Genomic DNA, 23,424 nt, shown 5'->3' with positions numbered 1-23,424 from the left:
ATAAAGGTGATGGTTGATTGAAATGTTCTTTCCACTCTAAAGTTTTAATAATTTTGTTCTGTATAATTAGTAATAGCAATTTTTAGAGACAAAAATACTGTGTAACTGGAAAGCTTGCCTTACTTGAAACTGATTGAAAAGCCTAGATAGGTATTTCATTCTCAAATATTGCTCTTATGAATGAAACAACGGCTGAGAGTAGTCAATGGGATTTGGAGATATTCCACTATTTGGGGAACCTGCATTTTTACTCTTGTTATACTGCACATATAGAGGGACATTAATATCTATCTGCCTTTCCTGGAAATGAGTAAGTGTATTATGGTTTACACACATTTTATATTAGTTTATAGAGTATGCAAACTGCATGTGTCAAGAATAGTACTGTATGCTGCCCTGCCTTGTAACAGTATTTTCACACAGAAAAAGTGAGAAAATGATCAGGTTTTGGCACTAGTCATTCAATTTGTGATTGGAAAGTTCAGTTGATAGCAAGAGAACTAAGATCCATTAAAATAGATGGTACATGGTTTACGATTGTGCCAAATTCTTGATTGAATAATGAGTTGGCTGCTTGTAATTCCTCACTGTCATTTCATAGCATTTCCATTTTTGCACTGTTTGCAGACTCAAGTTGCATTTGAAATGGGAAACTGTATGTTGGTTGAGTATCTTTTGGAAAGGAGTGGACGTGATTGTTCACAAATAGCCAAGTGCGCTCTGTGTATATTTTTTATCACTATTCTTACTGAAGGAAATGAATTAAGCAACTTTATACTGGCAGCAGCAGGATTCTATTAAGGTCGCTCATCTGATCTTTGTCCATGGGAGGAATTGCCCTCTTGCAGTACTTCAGTGCCTTGTGAGGAGCTAGAAAGGAAGATTTAGTGTAAGATTAATGTGATTCTGCCTCATAAGTGGCAGTCCAGTAGAACCTCCAGCTTTACTCAGTAGATGGGTAAGTGGCTTTTATGATTTTCTCAGAGAATAGATTTCCTACAGTAGCCTCTCAAGGGGGGAAAGTTGTGTTTTTTAATCAGAATATTAGTGTCATGTGATATTTTTCTGTTTTGTTTTAAAATGACAAGTATCTTTTTACAAGATGTGAAGGGAACACTGAGTGTTGAAACAAGTTCAAAAGCAGTTTTTAAAGTTTGGGATCTTCCCCCCATCCCCTGCCAATAAAAACTTAAGCATACCTCATGATATTGAGAGAGGACCAGTTTGTTTCATTATGAGGAAACATTGTGTGTATGTGCATGGATTAGTACGAATTCCTCCGAAAACTATTTCTCAGTATCAGAACTAGGTTTTTAGAATTACAGATTAAAAGATAGCTTTTTTTTTTTTTTCCTTTTGAGGATGGTGGCGTTTTCTACCTGCCATCACTTTTATTTTAAACAATTTTAAACTGATAGTATTTTTTTCTAGTGAATTTATACTGTAATTTCATAAGATATACATCATTCTTTTCTAACACTTCAGACTGTTAAATTCTGAATTGTTCTGTTTTCAACTTGATTTATCCTGTAGGGGTTCAAATAAATTGAAAGGAGTTAGGTTCAGCACTTAACACTGTAAAACATTTAAAGCTTATTTATATTCAGTGATAATTCTTAGAAGATGGTTACATATAGAAAATGAGATTGTTATTTTAAATCGTTTTTTTGATGTCATGTTTTTGTCCTTCTGAAGCAGAGAGAATAACCTAGCAAAATGCTTGGTTAACTGGAGTTTTTATTGTGTGATCCAGCAAAATGTATCAAACTTGAGGATAGTTAGGAGACATGCTGTAATCACTACACTGTTGCTAAACTGCAGATGTAAAGTTACCACCAGGAGACTGTTTGGCATTAACTTTTGGCCTTTCCCTTAACTAACTGGAAGGAGATATCTATCTTGCATTATGCATTTGTTTCATTCTTTAAAACCAAGAGATAATTCTCTTGTTAAAAGAGTTCTTGTTTACAATGTAGACTCCTAGCTGGAAGCCTGTATATAATTTCCAACAGGACTAACCAGTTTACCAGTAGCCTTAAATATTGCATGGTTTCATCTGTGGTGTCAGTTCTGATACATTAGTCAGAGGAAGAAATAATTTTGTCTACATTTTAAGCTTTTATACCTAGGAATTTGTATTTAAGAGAATTCTCTTCTTTATATATCCTTGTTTGAACTTATAAAAATTAACGTATTGATTATGTGCATGCAAAGTCACTTCAGTCGTATCTGACTATGTGACCCGTGGACTGTAGCCTGCCAGGCTCCTCTGTCCATGGGATTCTCCAGGCAAGAATACTGGAGTGGATTGCCATTTCCTTTTCCAGGGGATCTTCCCAATATATTATTTAAATTAATATTAATTATTTTATTGTGAGTTTTTCTGTGAGAGAGTATGCTTTTAACTTTATTTCTAACACAGTACAGTTGACATTATGTAAATTAAACAGACATAGTTCCTGTCTTGTAATAGTCACCAAAGGTAAAATTTTCTGTATTTGATAAAATTTTCTGTACTTAAATGTTTCTATAACTGTGTTCAAGGGGTTTGGTATTGAAGCATTAACTTCTGATATAGTGTGGATTAGCAGACTATCTCCAGAATAGTTTTAAGGCTCAGGAACTTGGGCCATTCTAGAGTCTATACTGGGCTTCCCTGATGGCTCAGAGGTTAAAGCATCTGCCTGCAATGCAGGAGACCTGGGTTCGATCCCTGGGTCGGGAAGATCCCTGGAGAAGGAAATGGCAACCCACTCCAGTATTCTTGCCTGGAGAATCCCATGGACGGAGGAGCCTGGAGGGCTACAGTCCACGGGGTCCCAAAGAGTGGGACATGACTGAGCGACTTTACGTTCACTTTCAGAATCGATACTGAACGTTTGATTTACTCCTTGGAGGAAAAAACCTTTTCGGTTCAAAGGATTCATTTTTTAACCTTGATACCAGTGCTTTATTTTATAGTTTATGAAGTTAGAAGAAATCATGTAGACAAATGAAACTTGTTAATACTGAATTTCTTTAGCTGGTAACTAGTAAACTAAGATACCTCTTCTAACAGAATGTCTCATCTGAAGTGCAAGTTCTGTTTTTCCTTGTGACAAGGAAGAAATACGACTTAGTTCCTTGAAAACAAAATTTGCAGAAAACTTTTGATGTATTTCTTACAGGGACTATTTTTCAGAAAAAATGGTTAGATTGAGAAAGAGTTTGCTTTTTAAGTTGTCGGGAATTCTGTTAAATAAGATTAGAGTGGTTGTTTTTTTTTTTTTTTTATTTTTCAAGTTATATATTCAAGTAAATTCCTGGTTGTAGCATCATTAAAGGGAAGAAGTTGCCAGCAACTGGACTTAGTGAATCTTATACCCATGCTTTGAAGTCAGGTTATTTATTTCTTCTTTGCTTAGATACAACAAAGATATGGATATTTCTTTGTTAGTCCATACTGGGTTTCCTGTATCTTTTTAGACTATTTACTAAGGATAAAGTACAGATCAGGTGTCATAGACATGAGTTTGAGCAAACTCCGGGAGATAGTGAAGGACAGGGAAGCCTGGTATGCTGCATGCAGTCTGTGGGGTCACAAAGAGTTGAACTCGACTTAGGTACTGAACAACAACAGGTGTCATGAGAGATTTTAGTCAGAGCGCATTTATCATAAGAATGAAATCAGTTTATTTCATTAATTCCACTTAAAGTAAGCCGTTTTTGTTTGAGTGTTCCTTAAGTGCCCTGAATGTATCATTTACCCAACATTAAAGTTACTTGGGGAAAATATTCCCTCTCAGGTTAGTTCTGATCACCTACCACCAGGGGTCACTTTAACTCAAGGACCCCTTTTCTTCTTGCCTTGTCTATGGAATATTCTAGCAGAGTGTAATTGAATAGCATGAGTATGAACTTAGACCTCAAATTCTCAAAATCATCGGAATTTATGATGTCTTTAACTATTAAAGGAGATGTTTTGAGTTTTTCTTAACTTACCAAAGTAGTTGTATAGCAATTGAAACATAATCCAGTCTTAACTATAGATATAGTAACTCAGCTTGCATGTTGTTCTTTAAGAATAGTAATACTGTTTTGCTCTTTTGATTACAAGCACTTCTATTTAATTAGGATGTCATGATTTAAAATGTTTTGATTTAAAATTCTAAGAAACTTTTCCTCCTTTGTAGTTTTAGAATGCTGAATAGTGATTTACAAATTATCAATTGCCAGAGAATCTAAAGTAGTCTTGCTATGTTTTAATCTGAGTGTCTTTGCTTATGAGAATTTACTTGTGACAATAACTGAAAAACTCTATTTACTGACTTTTTAAAAAAATGTGCCACTGTTAAAACATGAGATTTAATAAAGCTATTGGTTTGATTTTGATAACTAAAAAAAAAAAAACACTTGAAATTGAATTTAGTATTTATCATTCAAAAAGCTTTCTTTAGCTTTTTATTCTTTTGGATAGTATTAGTCTGCAACCATTCACTTTGCTTCAGTATGAATAGGAACCGTGGATGACTGACTAGTTTATATGACTCAGCTGTCAAGTTAAAATCATGTTTAGGATAATTGAATATCAGTTGCTATATGTAGCAAGTACCCTGAAACAAGTTTCGTACTATTTTTTTTCAACTTTTTAATTTGAAAATTTTAAGCATACAGAAACTTTGAAAGAATTTCAAAGTTGCAGTGACCACCTGTATATTCATCTAATATATACAAAAAATACTAACTCTTTGCTCTGTTTTATATACTTGTGTATTTTTCCCTGACCGTTTGAAATTAAGTTGCATTATGACATTTGGCTTCTGAATACTTTAGCATATGTCTTCTGAAAATAAAGGTGTTCTTATGTCATGTCTAGGAAGATCAGCAATAATTTTTTCCTTGTATTTTTTATTAATTTTTAAATCTCTATATAAATTTTAAAGATTGCTTTCCATTATAGCTCTTACAAAGCATTGGCTATATTCCCATGTTATACATCCAATGCGTCCTTGAACCTATCTTACGCAGTAGTTTGTGCCTCCCACTTCTCCACCTCTGTTTCACCTCCTCCCAGCTGATAACCACTAATTTGTTCTCTATTATGAGTCCAGAAGTAATTTCTTAATCCCATCTAGTGTTATTCTATAATCAATTATTCCAGTTGTCCCCAAAATGTATTTTGTGGTTAGTCTTTTCAAACTAAGATTTCATCAAGGCCTACATATCATATTTTAGTTGTTTGAGATTGAATTCCACTAGTTTACTATAAATGTAATATATTAATCCTTTTTTCATTTTCCGATATATGTGTGCCTATGTGGGGTGTTTTCATTATTAACACCTGCTATAAATACAGGTGGAATAGAATCTGGGTGGCAGTAAGAGGTAGAACTTACAGGTCATTGGTAGGAGTTTAAAAGTTTTCTTTTTTTTTAATAAAACTGAGTTCTTTCTTACATTTTACTGGTGTGCTTAAGCCTAAACATATAAATATGTATGTTAAGTGATATTCTGTTTCTTTTATGAAGAAAAGAAATTTTGTCTCCTCAGGTTTTGTATGTTTTATTCAAAGTTGATGTGCCTGTTTTAATAAAAACATTTCAGGAAAATTGATTTTCCTTCAGTAGTTTGGAAACTGGTAATGTTTTTAGAAGCACTAACTCAACTACAAAGATACCTTTATACCAAGATTTGAAAGTACTCAGATTGTAGATTTTTATTTTATAAATATTATACTTTATCAATACTACAAAATAGCAAATAAGTGGGTTTTCATGTAATTTTTCTTTCAAATATGACTTTAAAGCTCTGCGTGAAAGTGTGTTTACCTGTTATGTTTTATTGTTTGAGGCTATGTGGTTTATTTGAAATATTATTCATCTAGCAGTCAGAATATCTTGGTCCTAGTTCTACCTTACTCTTTTACAATCATCTAACCTCAGGCAAGTCTTTAATCCCTTTGGTTCTTATGTTCTCATCTGTAAAATGGCGGTAATATGAGTTCTGCTACTTTGACAAGGTTATTTCTTGTTTCTTATATCAAATAAAGACATGAAAGTGGCTTGTACACAATAGGATTCTATAAAATGTAAGGCAATAGGTTATTGTTATGCTAAGTATATAAAATTACCTGGTATTGTTCGTTAGATTTGGCAGTGACTTTTTAAAAATATAGATTATATTATCCCTTTACTATCAAGGGCGAGTAAATAAATTATGCGTGCGTGCATGCTCAGTCGTGTCCAACTCTTTGCAACCCATGGACTGTAGGTTGCCAGGCTCCTCAGTCCATTGGATTTTCCAGGCAAGAATACTGGAGTTGGTTGCCATTTCCTCCTCCAGGAGATTTTCCCAACCCAGGGATCAAATCTGCATCTCCTGTTTCTCCTGCATTGTTGGCAAATTCTTTACTGCTTAAGCCATAGGGGAAGTCTCGTGCATTGGTAGGCAGATTCTTCACCATCTGAGCCACCAGGGAAGTCCAATTAAATTATACAATGTCCAAAATAAGAACCTAACCATTTTGTTGTGTAAAATAAAATATATATTATGAATGGTTTTATAAAATTAAGTATTCGTTCAGTTAAAAGCACATAATCGCAAAAATGTTATAGCACAGTTAAGGTATAAAAGTTTTGTTCTTTCGAATGATTCTCATAAATTTTAACATTGTGTTAATACAAATTTATTGATAAATGTTATTCAGGAGATAAATGTTTAAAAACTCTGTCAGTCAAAATTTTGTAGTCTGAAAGCAGCTTCATTTAAAAAAATTTTTAGAATGTGTATGTATTTGTTTGTCTGCACTGGGTCTTAGATGTGGCATGCAGGATCTAGTTCCCTGACCAGGGATCAAACCCAGGCCCCAGGCATTGGGAGCATTGAGTCTTAGCCAGTGGACTACCAGGGAAGTCCCTGAAAGCAGCTTCTTGGTGGAAGTTTAACCATATTAAAAAGTTCCATAGAATATAAAAATCAAGTTTAGAGTGAAGCTCACTTTAGTTCTGTGGGAAAACTGTAGCTAATTTAAACCTTGTTAGTGTTTGTATGATAGCGTAGCATCACAGAATTTATATGAATATTTCCTTTTGTCATTTCTCTTTCCTGCAGCTTTCACTGTGTGTCTAGACTAACATAACACTGGTGTAGATATCTTAGATACATAATATTATGCTTCAGATTTTGTTGCTGTTTTCATCCAGGTAACCTTGAAAGAATTCTGGACATTGAGAGTTTTTCTATTTAAAATGAATAGAAACAAGTCCTAGAGTTATCTATGAAGACATCACAGTTAAATTTTTAAAGTAGTTTGCCTCACATAAACACCGCCGTCTCCCTCATTTTAGCAGAGTATACGAGTCTAATGACACATTATAGTTCATAAATGGCATAATACTCTAGGCTTGATTTTAGTCCTATAAATTTTCTACTTTGTTTTAAAATAATCCACTCTGAAGCCTAATACTTGCGTTAGGTATAGCTATTTCCACAGGTCTTTTCTGAGCATTTAGCAGATGTTGCAAATAAAGATCTGGCAACATATGTATGTATGTATGCATTATATACATAAATTTCTCCTCTCCACATGTTTTATAGAAGCATTTAATGTTTTATTTGTTGTCATAAAATTATATAAAAAGTTAAGATTTTTTCCCCCATATGTATCTTTAGGAATTAAGCTCTTGATCTCAAATACAAAAAGGTGACTTTCATTTTCTAATTGTTTAGACTCTTTACCATATTAACTTTGTATCACATTTTTTTCTCTTTAAAACAGAGATGTGCTCCTGCATCTATTCGCCTAATGGACAACGAGCAGTTTCATTTTGGTGAGTAAGGAATGGTGCTTTTAAAATCAGCACTCTAAGCCACAAAAATTTATGAAACACCAGTTATGTGCCAGAAGGAAGACTTGAGTGCAGAGCTGGAAAAATAAATGTCATAGCTCCTAGTCTTCAGGAAGCTGTCAGTCTAATGAGGACAGATAATTATATAAATGAATAAGTGCAGGAGTACTAGATGATATGAAAGACTGTACTAAATACCCTGGGGTGCAAATGAAGTAGGTGGATCCTACTTGATTTTGCATAAGATTGGGGCAGAGAGCGGGGAAAGCCTTCTTGAAGGAGTCATGCTTAAACTAAATCTTAAAACGTGAATAAAAGTTTGCCTGAGACCATCTCTTCTTTCTTACCAAATTTTTCTTCACTTGTCAACTAAAAATATGGTATCATAAACCTCTGAAGTGTTTGAACTTCAGATCATTCAGTGTGACTCAAAAAGAGGCTAATGTGAGTGCGGTTACAGAAGATAAAGCCGAATGGGTAGACTAGGGCTTTGCAGGATAGATTTGGGTTTTCTCTTGTCCACAGAGGGAAATCTTTGTAGAGGGAATAGAATAAATCAGCTTTACATCTTAGAAAGCTCATTCTGTTAGCATTATGCAGAATGGATTAGAATGGTGCAAGTGTGGAGGAGGAGTTTAAAGGTTTAAAGAGGCAAATATTGAGGGCTAAACCTTGTTTAAGGCAGTAGCAATGGAGATGGAAAGTAAGGAATAGATTTTCCAAAGAACAGTTTGCCAACTGGATGTGGAATGTTAAATAAAGGGAAGCATTTAGGGCAACTCCTGATATCTGATTGATTGATTAATTGGATGCATTGAATAATAGTCTAGAAGAAGAAATGATGATTCTGGGAAAAAGACATTACAATGGGTTGTGTTTTAAGGTGCCCATGGGATATTTGGGTGGAGTATTCAGTAACAGTTAACCATGTTTCTCTTTCTTCCTATTTTGCTTGAAGTCGTAAACTTTCTAACACAATTTATTATCTTACCGATTTTAGTTTTATTGCTTTTGAGTTTTTCTATATGCTGAAATTTATTTTTTTATCTAATGTAGTATATTTATAAAATTTATTTATTTATGAAATTTAGTTTGGGATTTAAGTTTATAGAATTTAAGTACCCTCAAAATAGTCCTAGAATGATTGCTCAATAATAATTACTAGAGGCTGTTAGGCAGGCTTTTGTTTGGTCTAAGAGTAGCTTAAATTTTTATTTAGCGAAGAATGATTATCATAATTATATAGAAATTGAACTAAGGAATTCAGATTGACAACATAGAAAATGTTTTAAAATCATAAGTCACAGCTTTCATTTTTTTTTCCTTTTTTCTTTAAATTGGAGGATAATTGCTTTACAATATTGTGTTGGTTCTGCCATGTATCAACATAAGTCAGCCATGGGTATACATATGTCCCCTTTCCTAAGTCACAGCTTTCATTTCTTTAAGTAAATTTCTTTCAGAATATCTGTACTACTGATAAAAGTTTCAGATAAATGTGTCCTATAAATGATGAAATTTAATATAATAATTAAATGAAAACTAAGCCACCTGTGTGTCTGGCTTGCATTCAGAGACCTAGGTATTAAGAGAACCATGTGTCTGTCTGATTGATAAGACTGTATTATCCATTTATATGCTAGTATTGTAGTAAACTGTTTTGGACATTGACCTTAGTAAAATTAATTATGTGGGCAGATTTTATTTATAACTGAGACCTATCAGTTCAGTTCAGTTCAGTTGCTTAGTCGTGTCCAACTCTTTGCGACCCTCCCTGTCCATTACCAACTCCCGGAGTTCACTCAAACTCATGTCCATTGAGTCAATGATGCCATCCAGCCATCTCATCCTCTGTCGTCCCCTTCTCCTCCTGCCCCCAATCCCTCCCAGCATCACAGTCTTTTCCAGTGAGTCAACTCTTCGCATGAGGTGGCCAAAGTACTGGAGTTTCAGCTTTAGCATCATTCCTTCCAAAGAACACCCAGGACTGACCTCCTTTAGAATGGACTGGTTGGATCTCTTTTCAGTCCAAGGGAATATCAAGAGTCTTCTCCAACACCACAGTTCAAAAGCATCAATTCTTCGGCGCTCAGCTTTCTTCACAGTCCAACTCTCACATCCATACATGAACACAGGAAAAACCATAGCCTTGACTAGATGGACCTTTGTTGGCAAATGTCTCTGCTTTTCAATATGCTATCTAGGTTGGTCATAACTTTCCTTCCAAGAAGTAAGCGTCTTTTAATTTCATGGCTGCAGTCACCATCTGCAGTGATTTTGGAACCCCAAAAATAAAGTCTGACACTGTTTCCACTGTTTCCCCATCTATTTCCCATGAAGTGATGGGCCCAGATGCCATGATCTTAGTTTTCTGAATGTTGAGCTTTAAGCCAACTTTTTCACTCTCCACTTTCACTTTCATCAAGAGGCTTTTTAGTTTCTCTTCATTTTCTGCCATAAGGGTTGTGTCATCTGCATATCTGAGGTTATTGATATTTCTCCTGGCAATCTTGATTCCAGCTTGTGCTTCTTCCAGCCCAGCGTTTCTCATGATGTACTCTGTATATAAGTTAAATAAGCAGGGTGACAGTATACAGCCTTGACGTACTCCTTTTCCTATTTGGAACCAGTCTGTTGTTCCATGTCCAGTTCTAACTGTTGCTTCCTGCCCTGCATACAGGTTTCTCAAGAGGCAGGTCAGGTGGTCTGGTATTCCCATCTCTTTCAGAATTTTCCACAGTTTATTGTGATCCACACAGTCCAAGGCTTTGGTATAGTCAATAAAGCAGAAATAGATGTTTTTCTGGAACTCTCTTGCTTTTTTGATGATCCAGCAGATGTTGGCAATTTGATCTCTGGTTCCTCTGCCTTTTCTAAAACCAGCTTGAACTTCTGGAAGTTCACGGTTCACATATTGCTCAAGCTTGGCTTTGAGAATTTTGAGCATCACTTTACTAGCGTGTGAAATGAGTGCAATTGTTCGGTAGTTTGAGCACTCTTTGGCATTGCCTTTCTTTGGGATTGGAATGAAAACTGACCTTTTCCAGTCCTGTGGCCACTGCTGAGTTTTCCAAATTTGCTGGCATATTGAGCGCAGCACTTTCACAGCATCATCTTCCAGGATTTGAAATAGCTCAACTGGAATTTCCACCACCTCCACTAGCTTTGTTCGTAGTGATGCTTCCTAAGGCCCACTTGACTTCACATTCCAGGTTGTCTGGCTCTAGGTGAGTGATCTAGGCTGTGCTTTGCTGGAGCAACCATGAAGAGATACTCACGTCCAAGGTATGAGAAACCTAAGTAAGACAGTAGGTGTTGCGAGAGGCATCAGAGGGCAGACACACGAACCATAATCACAGAAAACTAGTCAATCTAATCCTACGGACCACAGCCTTGTCTAACTCAATGAAACTGAGACCTAATAACAATTTTTAAAAAGTTTCAAAGCAAAGATCCTTCTGGCTGCCTGCCATCCCTGTTCCACGTTCTGGTAACTATACCTTGGAACATGCTCTAAGATTGGGTCTACCCTCTTTAGTCTTCCTCTCTAGTCTTTAGTGTGTCTCCTCTCCCTCTGCCCTTTACTTGGCCACCAGTACAGATTTGATCTTGTGTCTTTGCTGTCTATAACCTTTATGATTTCTCAGTATTCACTGAAGCCTTCCCTCCTATATATCTTGCCATGGATTCATGATCAATCAATTAAAGAATAACTCTTAGCACAGCAAGAGGTGTCCAAGACCTTGTACCAGCCATGTGACTGACTGGTCGATATTTGTACCATATTGGTTGTTAATAGAGCACAAACCTTACTATTAATTGTTAATATTTTTATTATCACCCCTTCTCCTGACCTGACTCTTAATATATTGAAATGATATGTTTTCAGTATATTGAAATGATACATATCATTGAGTACACTGAAATTATCTACAAATTTTCCCTGTGAACTAACATTTGTCACATTTAGGAGCTGTTTCTTGTTCATTTATATGTGTCCTGTATCTATCACATAACAGGCGCTTACATGTTGATTGACTTAATCATCAAATTAGCCCTGGAGGAGGAAATGGCAACCCACTCCAATATTCTTGCCTGGAGACTCTCATGGACAGAGGAGCCTGGCAGGCTGCAGTCTACAGGGTCACACAGAGTCGGACATGGTTGAAGTGTCTTCACATGCACACATGCAAGCACATTGTCAAGGACTTCTCTGGTGGCTCAGATGGTAAAGAATCAGCCCGCAATGCAGGAGACCCCTGGTTTGATCCCTGGGTCAGTCTTGAGTCAGGAAGATTCCTAGAGAAGGGAATGACAACCCATTCTAGTATTCTTGCCTGGAGAATTTCATGGACAGAGGAGCCTGGTGGGCTACAGTCCATGGGGTCATAAAGAGTTAGACATGACTGAGTGACTTAACACTTTCACTAAGCACATTATCCGTAGCACACAGCCATCCCTCAAAACTGTATTTCCAATTTATAAACAATTGAATAGCTAAATATTTTGGGTATAGTCCACAAGTTACATGTAGTAGAGCTAGGGTTGAACCCAGATCTGTCTGACTCCAAAGCCCGTGACTTTTTCTAATGCTTCAGAGCACTTCTTTGAAACAGGGATTTATTGAATCCTTTAAAACTATTTAATTAACACTGTAACAATAACAAAATTCACTAATCAAAACTGTCTAGCTAGTAAATTTAGCAACTAGTTCATTTGTTTACATAAAATAAAATAGCTGGAATATATTTAGGATATAATTAATTTGATAGGCAAAATTAATATAAGTAAAAGATAATATCCTCTTAATAGTAATACTTGACCCACTTAAAAGTTAGTATCACTTTTATAACAATTATGCTTCAAAGCTATCATGTCAATTCATTGTTAGAGATATATGGGACTAATTCACAGTGGTGGTAACGAATAGAAGTTACGCATTTAAGTTGCAGTGTGATAAGATGAGCATATACCCTTAAGGATTATTCTATACTAGAATAGTAATGTTTGGAATCTTCATACCTTATGTAAAGGTATGTGGACCAGAAGTCTTTTATGAGGAGAAGATACACATGCTCTCACATTTATGTTTATATATTTATTTCCAATTGCTGTTAAAGCAGGATAAATTTCACCTGGGACTCATTTTGTTGCTATCTTTAACTTTATCCATGCTAGAAATGGTATCTTTTAAAAGTGCTGATTATACTAGAGAATATCTCTGGTAGGTTACAACAAAAGAAAACAAAATCCCCAAACGTCTTGTGATCCAGTATCTGAAAAAGATTGCTAGGTTGATCTGTATCTAATCCGCCCTTCATTTTTTGTTTTTTGCTTTGCTCAGTTACAGCATTAACATATAATTCTTAGCTTCTGGTTAAGACTTATGTTACTTGGTCTTTTATGTAATATAAATTCTTATTATAATGTATAAGAATGTAAGAAGTATTACAGGTTCAGAATCTCACTTTAAAAAAAATAGATGAATAGACAAAGATAGCAAGTGATAGTTTTTCCTCCAGAAATCTCTCTCCACCTCTCCCTCTTTTTTCCTTCAAAAAAGATAGTTTGTTGTTTACACTTATTTTAAAAGAAGGTATCCACACTTTAAAAATAAACAGAATCCCAGAATCTTAAAGCCTTTTTTTAAAAGTAAACTTTTTAATTGGAAATAATTTTAGATTTACTAGAGGCTTTAAAATTCTTTATAAAAATTTTATGTGAATGGTATGCCAAATTTTTCTGAATTGAGCTCATAGTGCCAAGGCCAGATGCATGACTCTTAAATGTAACTGTCATGGGAGTTAAGAAGTTGCTACTTTGAAAACAATGAGAAAACAGTAAAAGACTTTCACTCGATTAAGTTCATTCCGGAGGCAACAATGTTAATTTAACAGACTCTGAGACACCATTTATGTTTTGGGGGGAATTTTAGCTCTCTGGGTGTAATTAAGGAAACAATTACTAGTTATATGCAAGAATTCTGGATGAATTAAGAATTAATTAGGAAACAACCTTAAACTTGGCATCGACTCTGTATTTGGTTCTAGTTCTGAATGGTTTCCGCATAATTTAAAAAAGACAAAAGTAGCACTAGCCACTATTGGGTGTTCCTAATGAAATAAAAATTAATGAAGTGATTTTACTGTGTATAAACCATACCATTGAAAGATAAACTATGTGTAGTAGTAAGTACATGTAGTATTTGAGTTTTAAAAAACCCAAGAAGGAGTTTGGTAAACAAAAAGTTCTTTGTGACTTTTGAAGGAAATGACAAAGATAAAAGATGTAGATCTTAATACCAATGTTATATATATATCATAGAGAAATTTTAAAACCTAAAGTCATGAAAATGTTCACTTTCTTTTAGGATACTAAGTTAAAGTAGCTTCTTGCTGTTACGAAAAACATAGATAAGTTAATTTGCTATTAATTTAAAATATGAACTTTTTTCTTATTAGGTCATGCGCTTAAACCTCAGGTTTCCTCTATCTTTACATCATTTTTGGATGGATTAAAAAAGTTTTATATTACAAAGGTAAGGGTTTTTTAATGCTTAGGATATTGATTAATTTTGTTTCTTGCATTCTCTTCCTTAAACACACCTGTTATGCTTTTCCATGTTGCTGTGTGCATTTCATAATTGTTATTTTTTATGTTGTAATAAATATTTAATCAAGCAACTCAAGTACACGTTCAATTTCAGGAAATATAAACTCTTTCTCAGATTTGAACTGCCTGAAATAACATTGCATTGAATATTTTATGCATACAGTGTTTTTTATAGTTTGAATTTTTTCCTTCATAGTAGATATCTAGAAGTGAAATAAAAGTAGCAGTTTTTTTAAACTTTTGACCAGTGGCGATGCACATGTGCCATTTTTTGGTTGCATCCTTGGACATGTGGAATTTTTTCTTTTGTTTTAAGTTTAGTAAATCCAGGGGGAAGATAGTACTTTATTTTAGTTGCTGTTTCTTGAAACTCCAGTGAAACTGACCATTTCCCTGTATTTCCTAGACATAATTTCTTTTGTGAATTAGTTGAATGAGGTTATTTTGCTAGGGGTAGCAGATTTGTGGAGTTTTTGTTTGTTTAAGGGGGGGATGGCTTAGTGCTTTGCTGTGTGTCTTTTGAATAATGAAATTATTAGATGCCTTTTTCATAAATGTTATAAGTAGTTTTTCCAGTCTGATGACTTCTTTTTAATAAGGTTTCTTTTTATTTTTTGGTACAAAATTTTCTAATTTTTATCTTTCCTGTGATTGTTTAATCACTCTTAAACTTAGAAAAAGCCTGCCTTCCTCCAGAACTACGATAAAGGCCATTTCCTTCTCTCTCTCACATTTTTATATTAGGAATTTTAAGAAATATTATCTTTATTACTGTTTGAATTTATTTCAGTTTTATGGTATGAGATGACTAAATTAACCTTCATCTCCTGCTCCCCCCTGATTGTTAACTAGTTGTTATAACATCATTAAGTAACCTATCCCTCCTTTTCTTATGTTGATTTGCCATGTCTAAGACATTTTATTACATACTTATCTAAGAAAATGACATTCTAATGTATTAGATTCTTTTTAATGAGTTTTTGTTCTTGAAAAATTAAGGGAATTTAATTTTGTAGATCTAATTTTCCCTCTTATTTTTCAGAATTTTCCTTGTTATCCCCATTATCTACCTGTTCATAATCCTAGAAAAACTTTAGAAACTCTTCATCATTTTAGAAAGCTTATTGATATTTTTTATTAAAATTGCAACAGCAGCAGTTTGTATATTAATTTGAGCAAGAACTGACTGATTTATAATTCTTAGTTTATGTGCTTGGGAATGTATGTTTTCCTAACAAAGTTATGTATTTCCTGTTAAGATTATTCTTAGATATGTTGTGTTTTTAATTGAAGATGTAAGATTTCCTTTGAAAATACTATTTAGAAAGAAGTTATTGGTGGTATTTAAGGATGTTGTTGGTTTTTTACTTCCCTGCCACCAAACGTCCTCAATATAATGATACTAATTATGTTCTTTCATTTTGGTAGTTTTATTTGATTCTTTGGTACATTTATAATTCTTGCAAGTTATTTCTTGTATTTCCTTACCAATATATCATTGTAATTGACACCTCAGCATACTTTGAAATGAAGCAGTTTTCCATAGTACTGTTCTATTGTAATAACCTAAACAGGTACATTAAGCATTCTTTTTGATTGACGTATAAAATTCCAAAGCTCAAATTTTAAAGAGCTGGTATGTTTGAGCTGAGATCAAAAGAAAAAAAGAGCAAAATGTATTTTGATTTATTGTTTTGTAGGCTTAAACTTATCAGTAATAATAATATTCTTTTGTAGTTTAAAGGATTTGATCCAAATCAGCTAAGTGTCGCTACATTACTGTTTGAGGGGGACCGTGAGAAGGTTCTTCAGCATGAAAAGCAAGTGTATGACATTGCTGCGAAATTTGGGTATGGCTTTAAGTTCATAATGCCAAGAGAAAGTTAAACTGAAATTCTGGTGTCTCCAAGCAATTGTTAATGTACTCTTTTAAATATTAAATTTGTGTTCATAAATGACAGTCAACTTAAAATGTTGTGTTGGTTTGTAGGAAGCTGAATTGGTATGTTGCTCTTACTATTCTAATGATATACATGACATAGTGAATCTTTTATTGTATTTTCTCATTAATGATAATTTTATAACTGTTTGTTGTGCTAAGTGAAGTAGAAAAAAGCTCAGTCATGTTGCTATTTAGTGGTAATAGTATATGTATAAAACATGCTATGTTTTTAAAAGGAAATTGTGTTTAATCAAAACTGTTTGATAAATTATCTGTACTCCACCCCCTGTCACTTACTGTTTTGTGCTAGTATAAAGAAACAGAAAACATTTCACATTTATAACCAACTGAATAATGATTGGGTGGTTTCTGTCTGTCTGTTTGATGGATTATAAGATTGATGGATGAGAACTATAGTGAAAATGCCATTTATCAGGACTACATTTCCTTCCTTTCATTTTTAAGTACATAATAAACTGACAGTTTTCTGGATACCAGTCTTTTTTTTTTCCTTCCTAATTTCAGAGGTTAAAATATATCATATACATTATCTTTAATCTGGGTTCTATGTAAATATTTACTTTTATTTCCCCTCCCCTTTTTTTTTGCTCTTCTTTATGAGAACAAATGAACACTTAATTTGGAGCCATGTGTCTTAGAATGCTCTGCTTTTATGTGCTTTCCTCATATATAATATTCAGTCCTTTGTCTTTAGGGTTTTCTGAACTTAGTATTAAAGTGTAGTATTCTTAGAGAGAAAAAGATCTCGGGCTTAATTTTTAGTTTACCTTTGAATTGTGCTTGATTATTGCAAAATAATCTTTCAGTTTTATTTTTGCCCTCTTCTAAAATTGGCTAGTGGAATTATACTTTTTTAGTAAAAGCTAAAATTCATTACTCTTTCACTGTTTCTTCTCCTTAGTACTTTTTGGGAACTATTGATGTTTTAACCAAATTAGTTAAAAGTACTATAAAAATTTATTTAATGATTGGATGGCTTAGATATCAGGTTAACTCTGAAATTTTTTGAAATGTACATGTACATATTTTTTAGTTTCCAAGTTATGTGGAATACGTATGCAATTTGATTTGAAAACTTTTTTCTTAAAACCCATGTTATTAGTGAGAAACAATTAAGGAGATTCAAATGAAAACCTGATCACTGTAAGGTTAAATTTGCTTACGTTAATCTTGCTACTTCCCACTCCCACCTCTGTGCACACACACCGAAATTGCACTTTATAGACTATAATTATAATCTCAGTACGGAGTAACCAGCAAATCATTACTAGTTACGTGGCACATATCCTGTTATACTGGGTACAGGATGGTGACAAAAGACCTTTTTGTCCTAATGCACACATAATTTTTATATTATGTCTCTTGGGGCATCACCATTGATGCCTGGTATATACTAGATGCTTGATTAAATATTTGCTGAAAGGATTAATGAAACCAGAATATTTTCCCCTGGCATCTTCTGCTTTTTTTATGCCTGATTACTATGGCACCCTTAAAACAGTGTGTTTTAATCTTCAGGTATTTATCTAAACCGTTTTGTCAGTTTTATTTAATTTGAACTGTCAGCTGTGGTGAACTGGCTTTTCATGTAATGCCAGTTTTGTTTTTCTCATATAACATCAGCCATTTACAGCTTAACAGTAAGAGTGAATCTTAAGATGATTCAGCTCTCTTTATATACTGATAGTGAGACCCAGCAGAGAAGGCAGTGGCACCCCACTCCAGTTCTCTTGCCTGGAAAATCCCATGGACGGAGGAGCCTGGTGGGCTGCTGTCTATGGGGTCACACAGAGTTGGACATGGCTGAAGCGACTTAGCAGCAGCAGCAGCAGCAGCAGCAGCAGTGAGACCCAGAACTACTGATTTAATTGCAGCAATTTGTTTATACTAAAAAGAATTTGTATCAAATTCATCCATTAAAAATAGATTATAGTAAATGAGATATCTATTTAAAGCAATGGTAAAGGGAGTGTAGTTTTTTTGTTACTGTTATTTGTGACTTCTTAATTATGTTTTGTAATTAGTTTTGTAGTATACTTTCATCTGGTGCCCTTCATTTAGATGAAGAAGTCTGTATTGAATAACTCCGTGCTATCTCTAGGCAGATGACTTAGGGCTCTTTTGATTTTTTGATGTGGTTTTCTAGTAGAAGTCCTGGTTTTTCCCTAGTTTTCTCTAGGCACTAGTTCTTTGTTTCAGCCACTGAAGATTCAAGCATATTTTTATTTAAGATGCTACGCTGCCAACTCCTATTCCTTAATCATTTCTCCTACATGATTAACTGAAGGAAAGCATCACTAAGTTTCTCTCTAATGAAGTTTTCGTAAGTTAGTTTAGCTTACATATTTTGTTTTGAATTAGGGCATTGTTAATCTGTACTTTGTTTTCTGTTCTTTTGTTTCATCCTCTGTTTCTACCACAGTTGAGAACTTTTTTGTGTATTATCTTAGCAGTTTACCTTTTTGCTTTCCACTCCCACCCAAACACTGTTAAATACCTTTGAACACATATGATCCAACAGAATATAATAGCAAATGTTGAATAATCGTACTCTGGTTGTTTATCTATGTTTGCTGGTAACATATTTTAAATTCTGTAAAAACTAAGCAGAATAAACATTGCCTGTCACCAACCGTGACAGATGTGTTGACATATAGCATAGAACTTAAGGTAATATATTACTATTTTTAAAGGGTTATACTTAAAGTGTGACTTTTAAAGTGCTTAAGTTGTTTGACGTAATTTAACGTGAGTGATTAGGTTCACCAGATGGCTCTTTTATGTAAAAAAATTGTCTCACTCCTCTTTCAGTAGTCTTCCTAGTCCTTCATGAAACAGCGTTAAATTTGTTTAAGACCCTTGTTAATTGATATTTAAAATTTCTGGTAGAGGGGTAAGAAGTAGGGGATGGATAACATAAGGCAGTTGAAATTAAGTATAGTTTTTTGAAATGGCTGCAAAAGTGGCAAGTTACAAGCATTTAATCTAAGCCCTACTATAGTTTACATATTGTATCTTAAATAATTCTGGCTGGTAAGATACTTTATCTTAAAGTAATTCTGAAAGCCTTTAAAAAAAAATAGAGCTTCCAAAAAGCTAAATTTGTGGGGAAACCTGTTATTCAGAAAAGCAAAGCCAGAGCAGCTTTTCTTTGCAGAGGTTTATGAATTTAGGATGGACATCTAGTTTTTTCCTATTTTAGATTAAAAAAAAAAAAAGCATATTTCTGTACTTTGTTGTACTAGATTCCAAGTGAAACAGGTTCTTTTTTCCCTTTGTCAGATTTAGAAGAGGATCTAAAGAAAAATAGCTTTGACCTGGGACTGCAAAGTTGAACTCTTTCTCATCTTGATATATATGGATGCTATATTTTATATCAGTAGGCCAGATATTAAAATGATAGACAGGTCTGCTAAATGTTTATACCTGTTACTTCTCACCAAGTACATACTCAGAATGCAGCTTCTCAAAGATTCCCAGCAATGATCTCTTGCACCCTTTCTTAGTCTTCACTCTCCTTTACATGAACTGTGTTTCTTATATATCAATAGGGTTTTTCCTCTCTTGGAGTCAGTGTCTGACTCCAGTTCATATCTACCTGAGGTATGGGTTCGTCTGTTTTTTTGTTTTTGTTTTTTTTAATTTGTCATGATTTTATTAAATGTATATACATTTTGAATATTGTTTATCCTGTTATTTTTCCCACAATTTTGATAACTTCATGATATATGCTTATTGTTTAAAAAATGAACAGAGAAAATTGCAGAGAAAAAGTAATAATCACTTAAAAATCTTCTCTTTAACGGCCACCGTCATTATCATTTCAGTGAGTGAATTTCCAAGGAGCACTTAATCTTTCTCTTTGCCAGTGATTTTTGTTGTCGAAACTATCATGTAGTAAGTTTATAGATGTACTGGTATCTACTTCTGTATTTCTTTTGATCCTGGTTACATATGCTGCACTGTTCAAGTGTTGTTGCTCAGTCAAGTCCAGCTCTTTGTGACTCCATAGACTGTAGCCTGCCAGGCTCCTCCCTCCGTGGGGTTTTCCAGCCAAGAGTACTGGAGTTGGTTGCCATTTCCTTCTCTGGGTTCATCTGTTTTTTTCCAAGCACTTGCCACAGCAATTTTCTGACTAGTTTCCTTTTTGTTTTGGAACTTTATTTGACTCCCTACCCCCACCTCATATCCATACGCATCCAACCCAGAACTGTCTTCTGTTTCTCCTTACTTTTCAATCTCAGCTGCTTGATGTAAATTGTTTTCCTTGCTCATTAACATTCTACTAACAAACACCTCCCCTTTGTTTCTTTATACCCTGTTCCCATGTAATTCTAGATTGGAGGTGTTCCTATTAAGTCTTTACTACTTCTTCTGGATGATACTAATTTATGTGTATCCAACTATAATACTGGCATATCTGATCATAGGCAATATGTCCTAGCTTACAAGTGTCTTACAGTATTTCCTCAGGAGATGTGGGTTTGATCCCTAGGTCCAAAAGATCTCTTGGAGGCATATGTGCTTAATCGCTCAGTCGTGTCGGACTCTTTATGAACCCATGGACTGTAGCCCTCCAGGTTCCTCTGTCCGTGGGATTCTCCAGGCAAGAATGCTGGAGTGGGTTGCCATTTCCTTCTCCAGGGGATCTTCCTGACCCAGGGATTGAACCCGGGTCTCCTACATTGCAGGCAGATTCTTTACCATCTGAGTTACCACGGAGGCCCTTTTGCCTGGAGAATCCCATAGACAGAGGAGCCAGGCAGGCTACAGTCCATAGGATCACAAAGAGTCAGACTTGACTGAAGTAACTTAGCATGCATGCACGCATGCACATTTGTATAGAACAAAGGTACATATGCATTGTATTATTTACTTACTGCCTACTGCCAACTTCAGGCAAAACATTGAGGGGAAGAAAGGAAGAAAGGAAGGCGTTAATTGAATTCATAAGAGAAATGAGAAGAGGCTCAAAACCTGAGTCTTAAGCAATACCTCGGTTAAGGGCTCAGCATCCTGAGACCAAGAAGGTGCAGCTAGTGTATTGAGAGTGGAAGTAGCTTCAGTCGTGTCTGACTCTTGGCGACCCCATGGACTGTAGCCCTCCAGGCTCCTCTGTCCATGGAATTCTCCAGGCAAGAATACTGGAATGGGTAGCCATTCCTTCTCCAGGGGATCTTCCCAACCCAGGGATCAAACCCAGGTCTCCTACCTTGCAGGTGGATTCTTGATCATCTGAGCCATCAGGGAATCTCCTAGTGTATTGAGAAGAGAGACATGAAAGTTAACCCTCAGTCATGGCCCAAGAAAGCCACAAGAAAAGATATTTTTCCTGTTCATTTTTATTGAGGGATTTTTAGTGGGTGCTTGGAGAGTTTGGAGTAAGTTTTGTTTAGTTGACTGAAACTACTTAAATTTTAATTTCTGCTTAATGGTAGAAAAAAGCAAAATCAAAGACTCTGTATTGAAGGTAGTAGAAATCAGTGTTTCCTAGTCTTTTAAAATTAGAATGACTTTAACATTTTACTTGGACTGAAATATACATTATATGGGATTAATTCTAACTAGATCACCAAATACATCCGCTATGTATAAAATTACTTTCCAGTTGAAATGGATATGTTCATACTATTGCTCTTGTACCTATCTGTATGATGCTTCATAAATTTTAATATATCTGTATGTTTTGTCTGTCTTTTAAATGATAAGTCCCATAAAGTAAACACCATGTCTAATATTCCAGATGCTATATGCTCAAGTATTCAAGAAACTTCTTGGTGTTAGAAGATAGTAGTCATTCATTGCAAATCTTTATATATGAATAAGACTATAATACATGAATACACAGATTAGAATATGAGTAAAATAGTATTTTAAGTATCTTGTCCTTGTGAAGATTATTTAAGCTTATTTCTCATGGCTGAGTCTCTGTTCTTTTTACAGTCTGAATAGAATTGGTTGAGTTTATATCACTCATGTTTACTAGTTTGGTGGCTATAAAAGTTTAAAATTAATTACCAAACTGAATATTAAAAATTCTTTTGTCCAAGCCTGTTCTCTTGATAGCACATTTATACCTTTATGATAAATGAGATTGAAATTAAAATGAGATGTAATATGTGTTAACCTTATAAGCAGTTATCTTGAGGTATTGATCAGTTTGGCTAGTAATATTTATTTTGAATAGTTCATGTGAAATATATTTAATTACAGGGGATTGGCAGCTGGGGAAGATAATGGACAGAGAGGTTATTTGTTGACCTATGTCATTGCATACATTCGAGTAAGTTATCTCATATTTCTCTTGTCTTTTTATGTTGCAAACAATACATTTTCTTATTTTAAGTGAATAAAATTTTCTTTATTTTCTTAAATTTTAACCTATTGTAACTTAACATGAGTCTGTGATTTTTCTACTTTATAAAGTTTTCTTTCATACCTTTGCACTTCTGTGGTGGCTTACGACTCTTTCCAGTTTTGATATTAGAACAGAATTGTACTCTGGGTAAAAAATTTAGTATTATAAGTTACTTATTATATAAGCAATATATTTTATATGCTATAAAACATATTTTCCTAGCTGAGATGGGTCCAGATGTTTTATCTATTTAGTCACTACAAAGAGAAACACTCTATTCTTGAGTTTATTTTTAAAGAAAAGTTGATTTGAAGAAGATATCTTTTCCTTTCTCTAGTCCCCTCTGCCTGTGACTTCCCTATCTCCCTGCTCCATTGATCCTAATGATCACTTTTTGGTATTGGTCAATTTGCTGTTTATTTAGGCACTAAAATCTATCCTGCTGGTGTTCTCTGTGTACACACAGGCAGTTCCTGGGTAGAGACTGCATTCATTAGGGAAATATTTGAGTACCTACCATGTTTAGGCACTCCAACTGGTGCCAAAGGCACAGAGGAAAACAAGACAAAGTTTCTGTCCTCCTGGAGGTTGTATCTTGGACTTGGGACCACTTTCCCATACTCTTTTGATGTAGATTGTAAAGAGTCCAGAAGGTTAAATTAGAA

At 34.5% G+C, this 23,424-nt stretch overlaps 1 protein-coding gene across 7 annotated transcripts in view; it reads left to right on the top strand.

Moving 5' to 3' along the window:
• AGPS (alkylglycerone phosphate synthase) overlaps positions 1–23,424 on the top strand; it is a 134,168-nt gene that overhangs the window by 73,497 nt on the left and 37,247 nt on the right. For all 7 annotated transcript variants that reach the window (XR_009739801.1, XR_009739797.1, XR_009739807.1 and 4 more), the window contains 4 exons: positions 7,757–7,808; positions 14,288–14,364; positions 16,176–16,288; positions 22,615–22,684. Coding sequence is in view for 4 of the 7 variants with exons in the window: in XM_061434399.1 (XP_061290383.1) it covers positions 7,757–7,808; positions 14,288–14,364; positions 16,176–16,288; positions 22,615–22,684 (312 nt within the window). In the remaining 3 variants the exon portion in view is untranslated. The remainder of the gene's footprint in view (positions 1–7,756; positions 7,809–14,287; positions 14,365–16,175; positions 16,289–22,614; positions 22,685–23,424) is intronic.

Source organism: Bos javanicus, chromosome 2 (genome assembly GCF_032452875.1).
Source record: "Bos javanicus breed banteng chromosome 2, ARS-OSU_banteng_1.0, whole genome shotgun sequence".
NCBI classification, from domain to species: Eukaryota; Metazoa; Chordata; class Mammalia; order Artiodactyla; family Bovidae; genus Bos; species Bos javanicus.
Note: the sequence above shows the minus strand (reverse complement) of the source record. Positions and strands in the feature narration are given on the sequence as shown.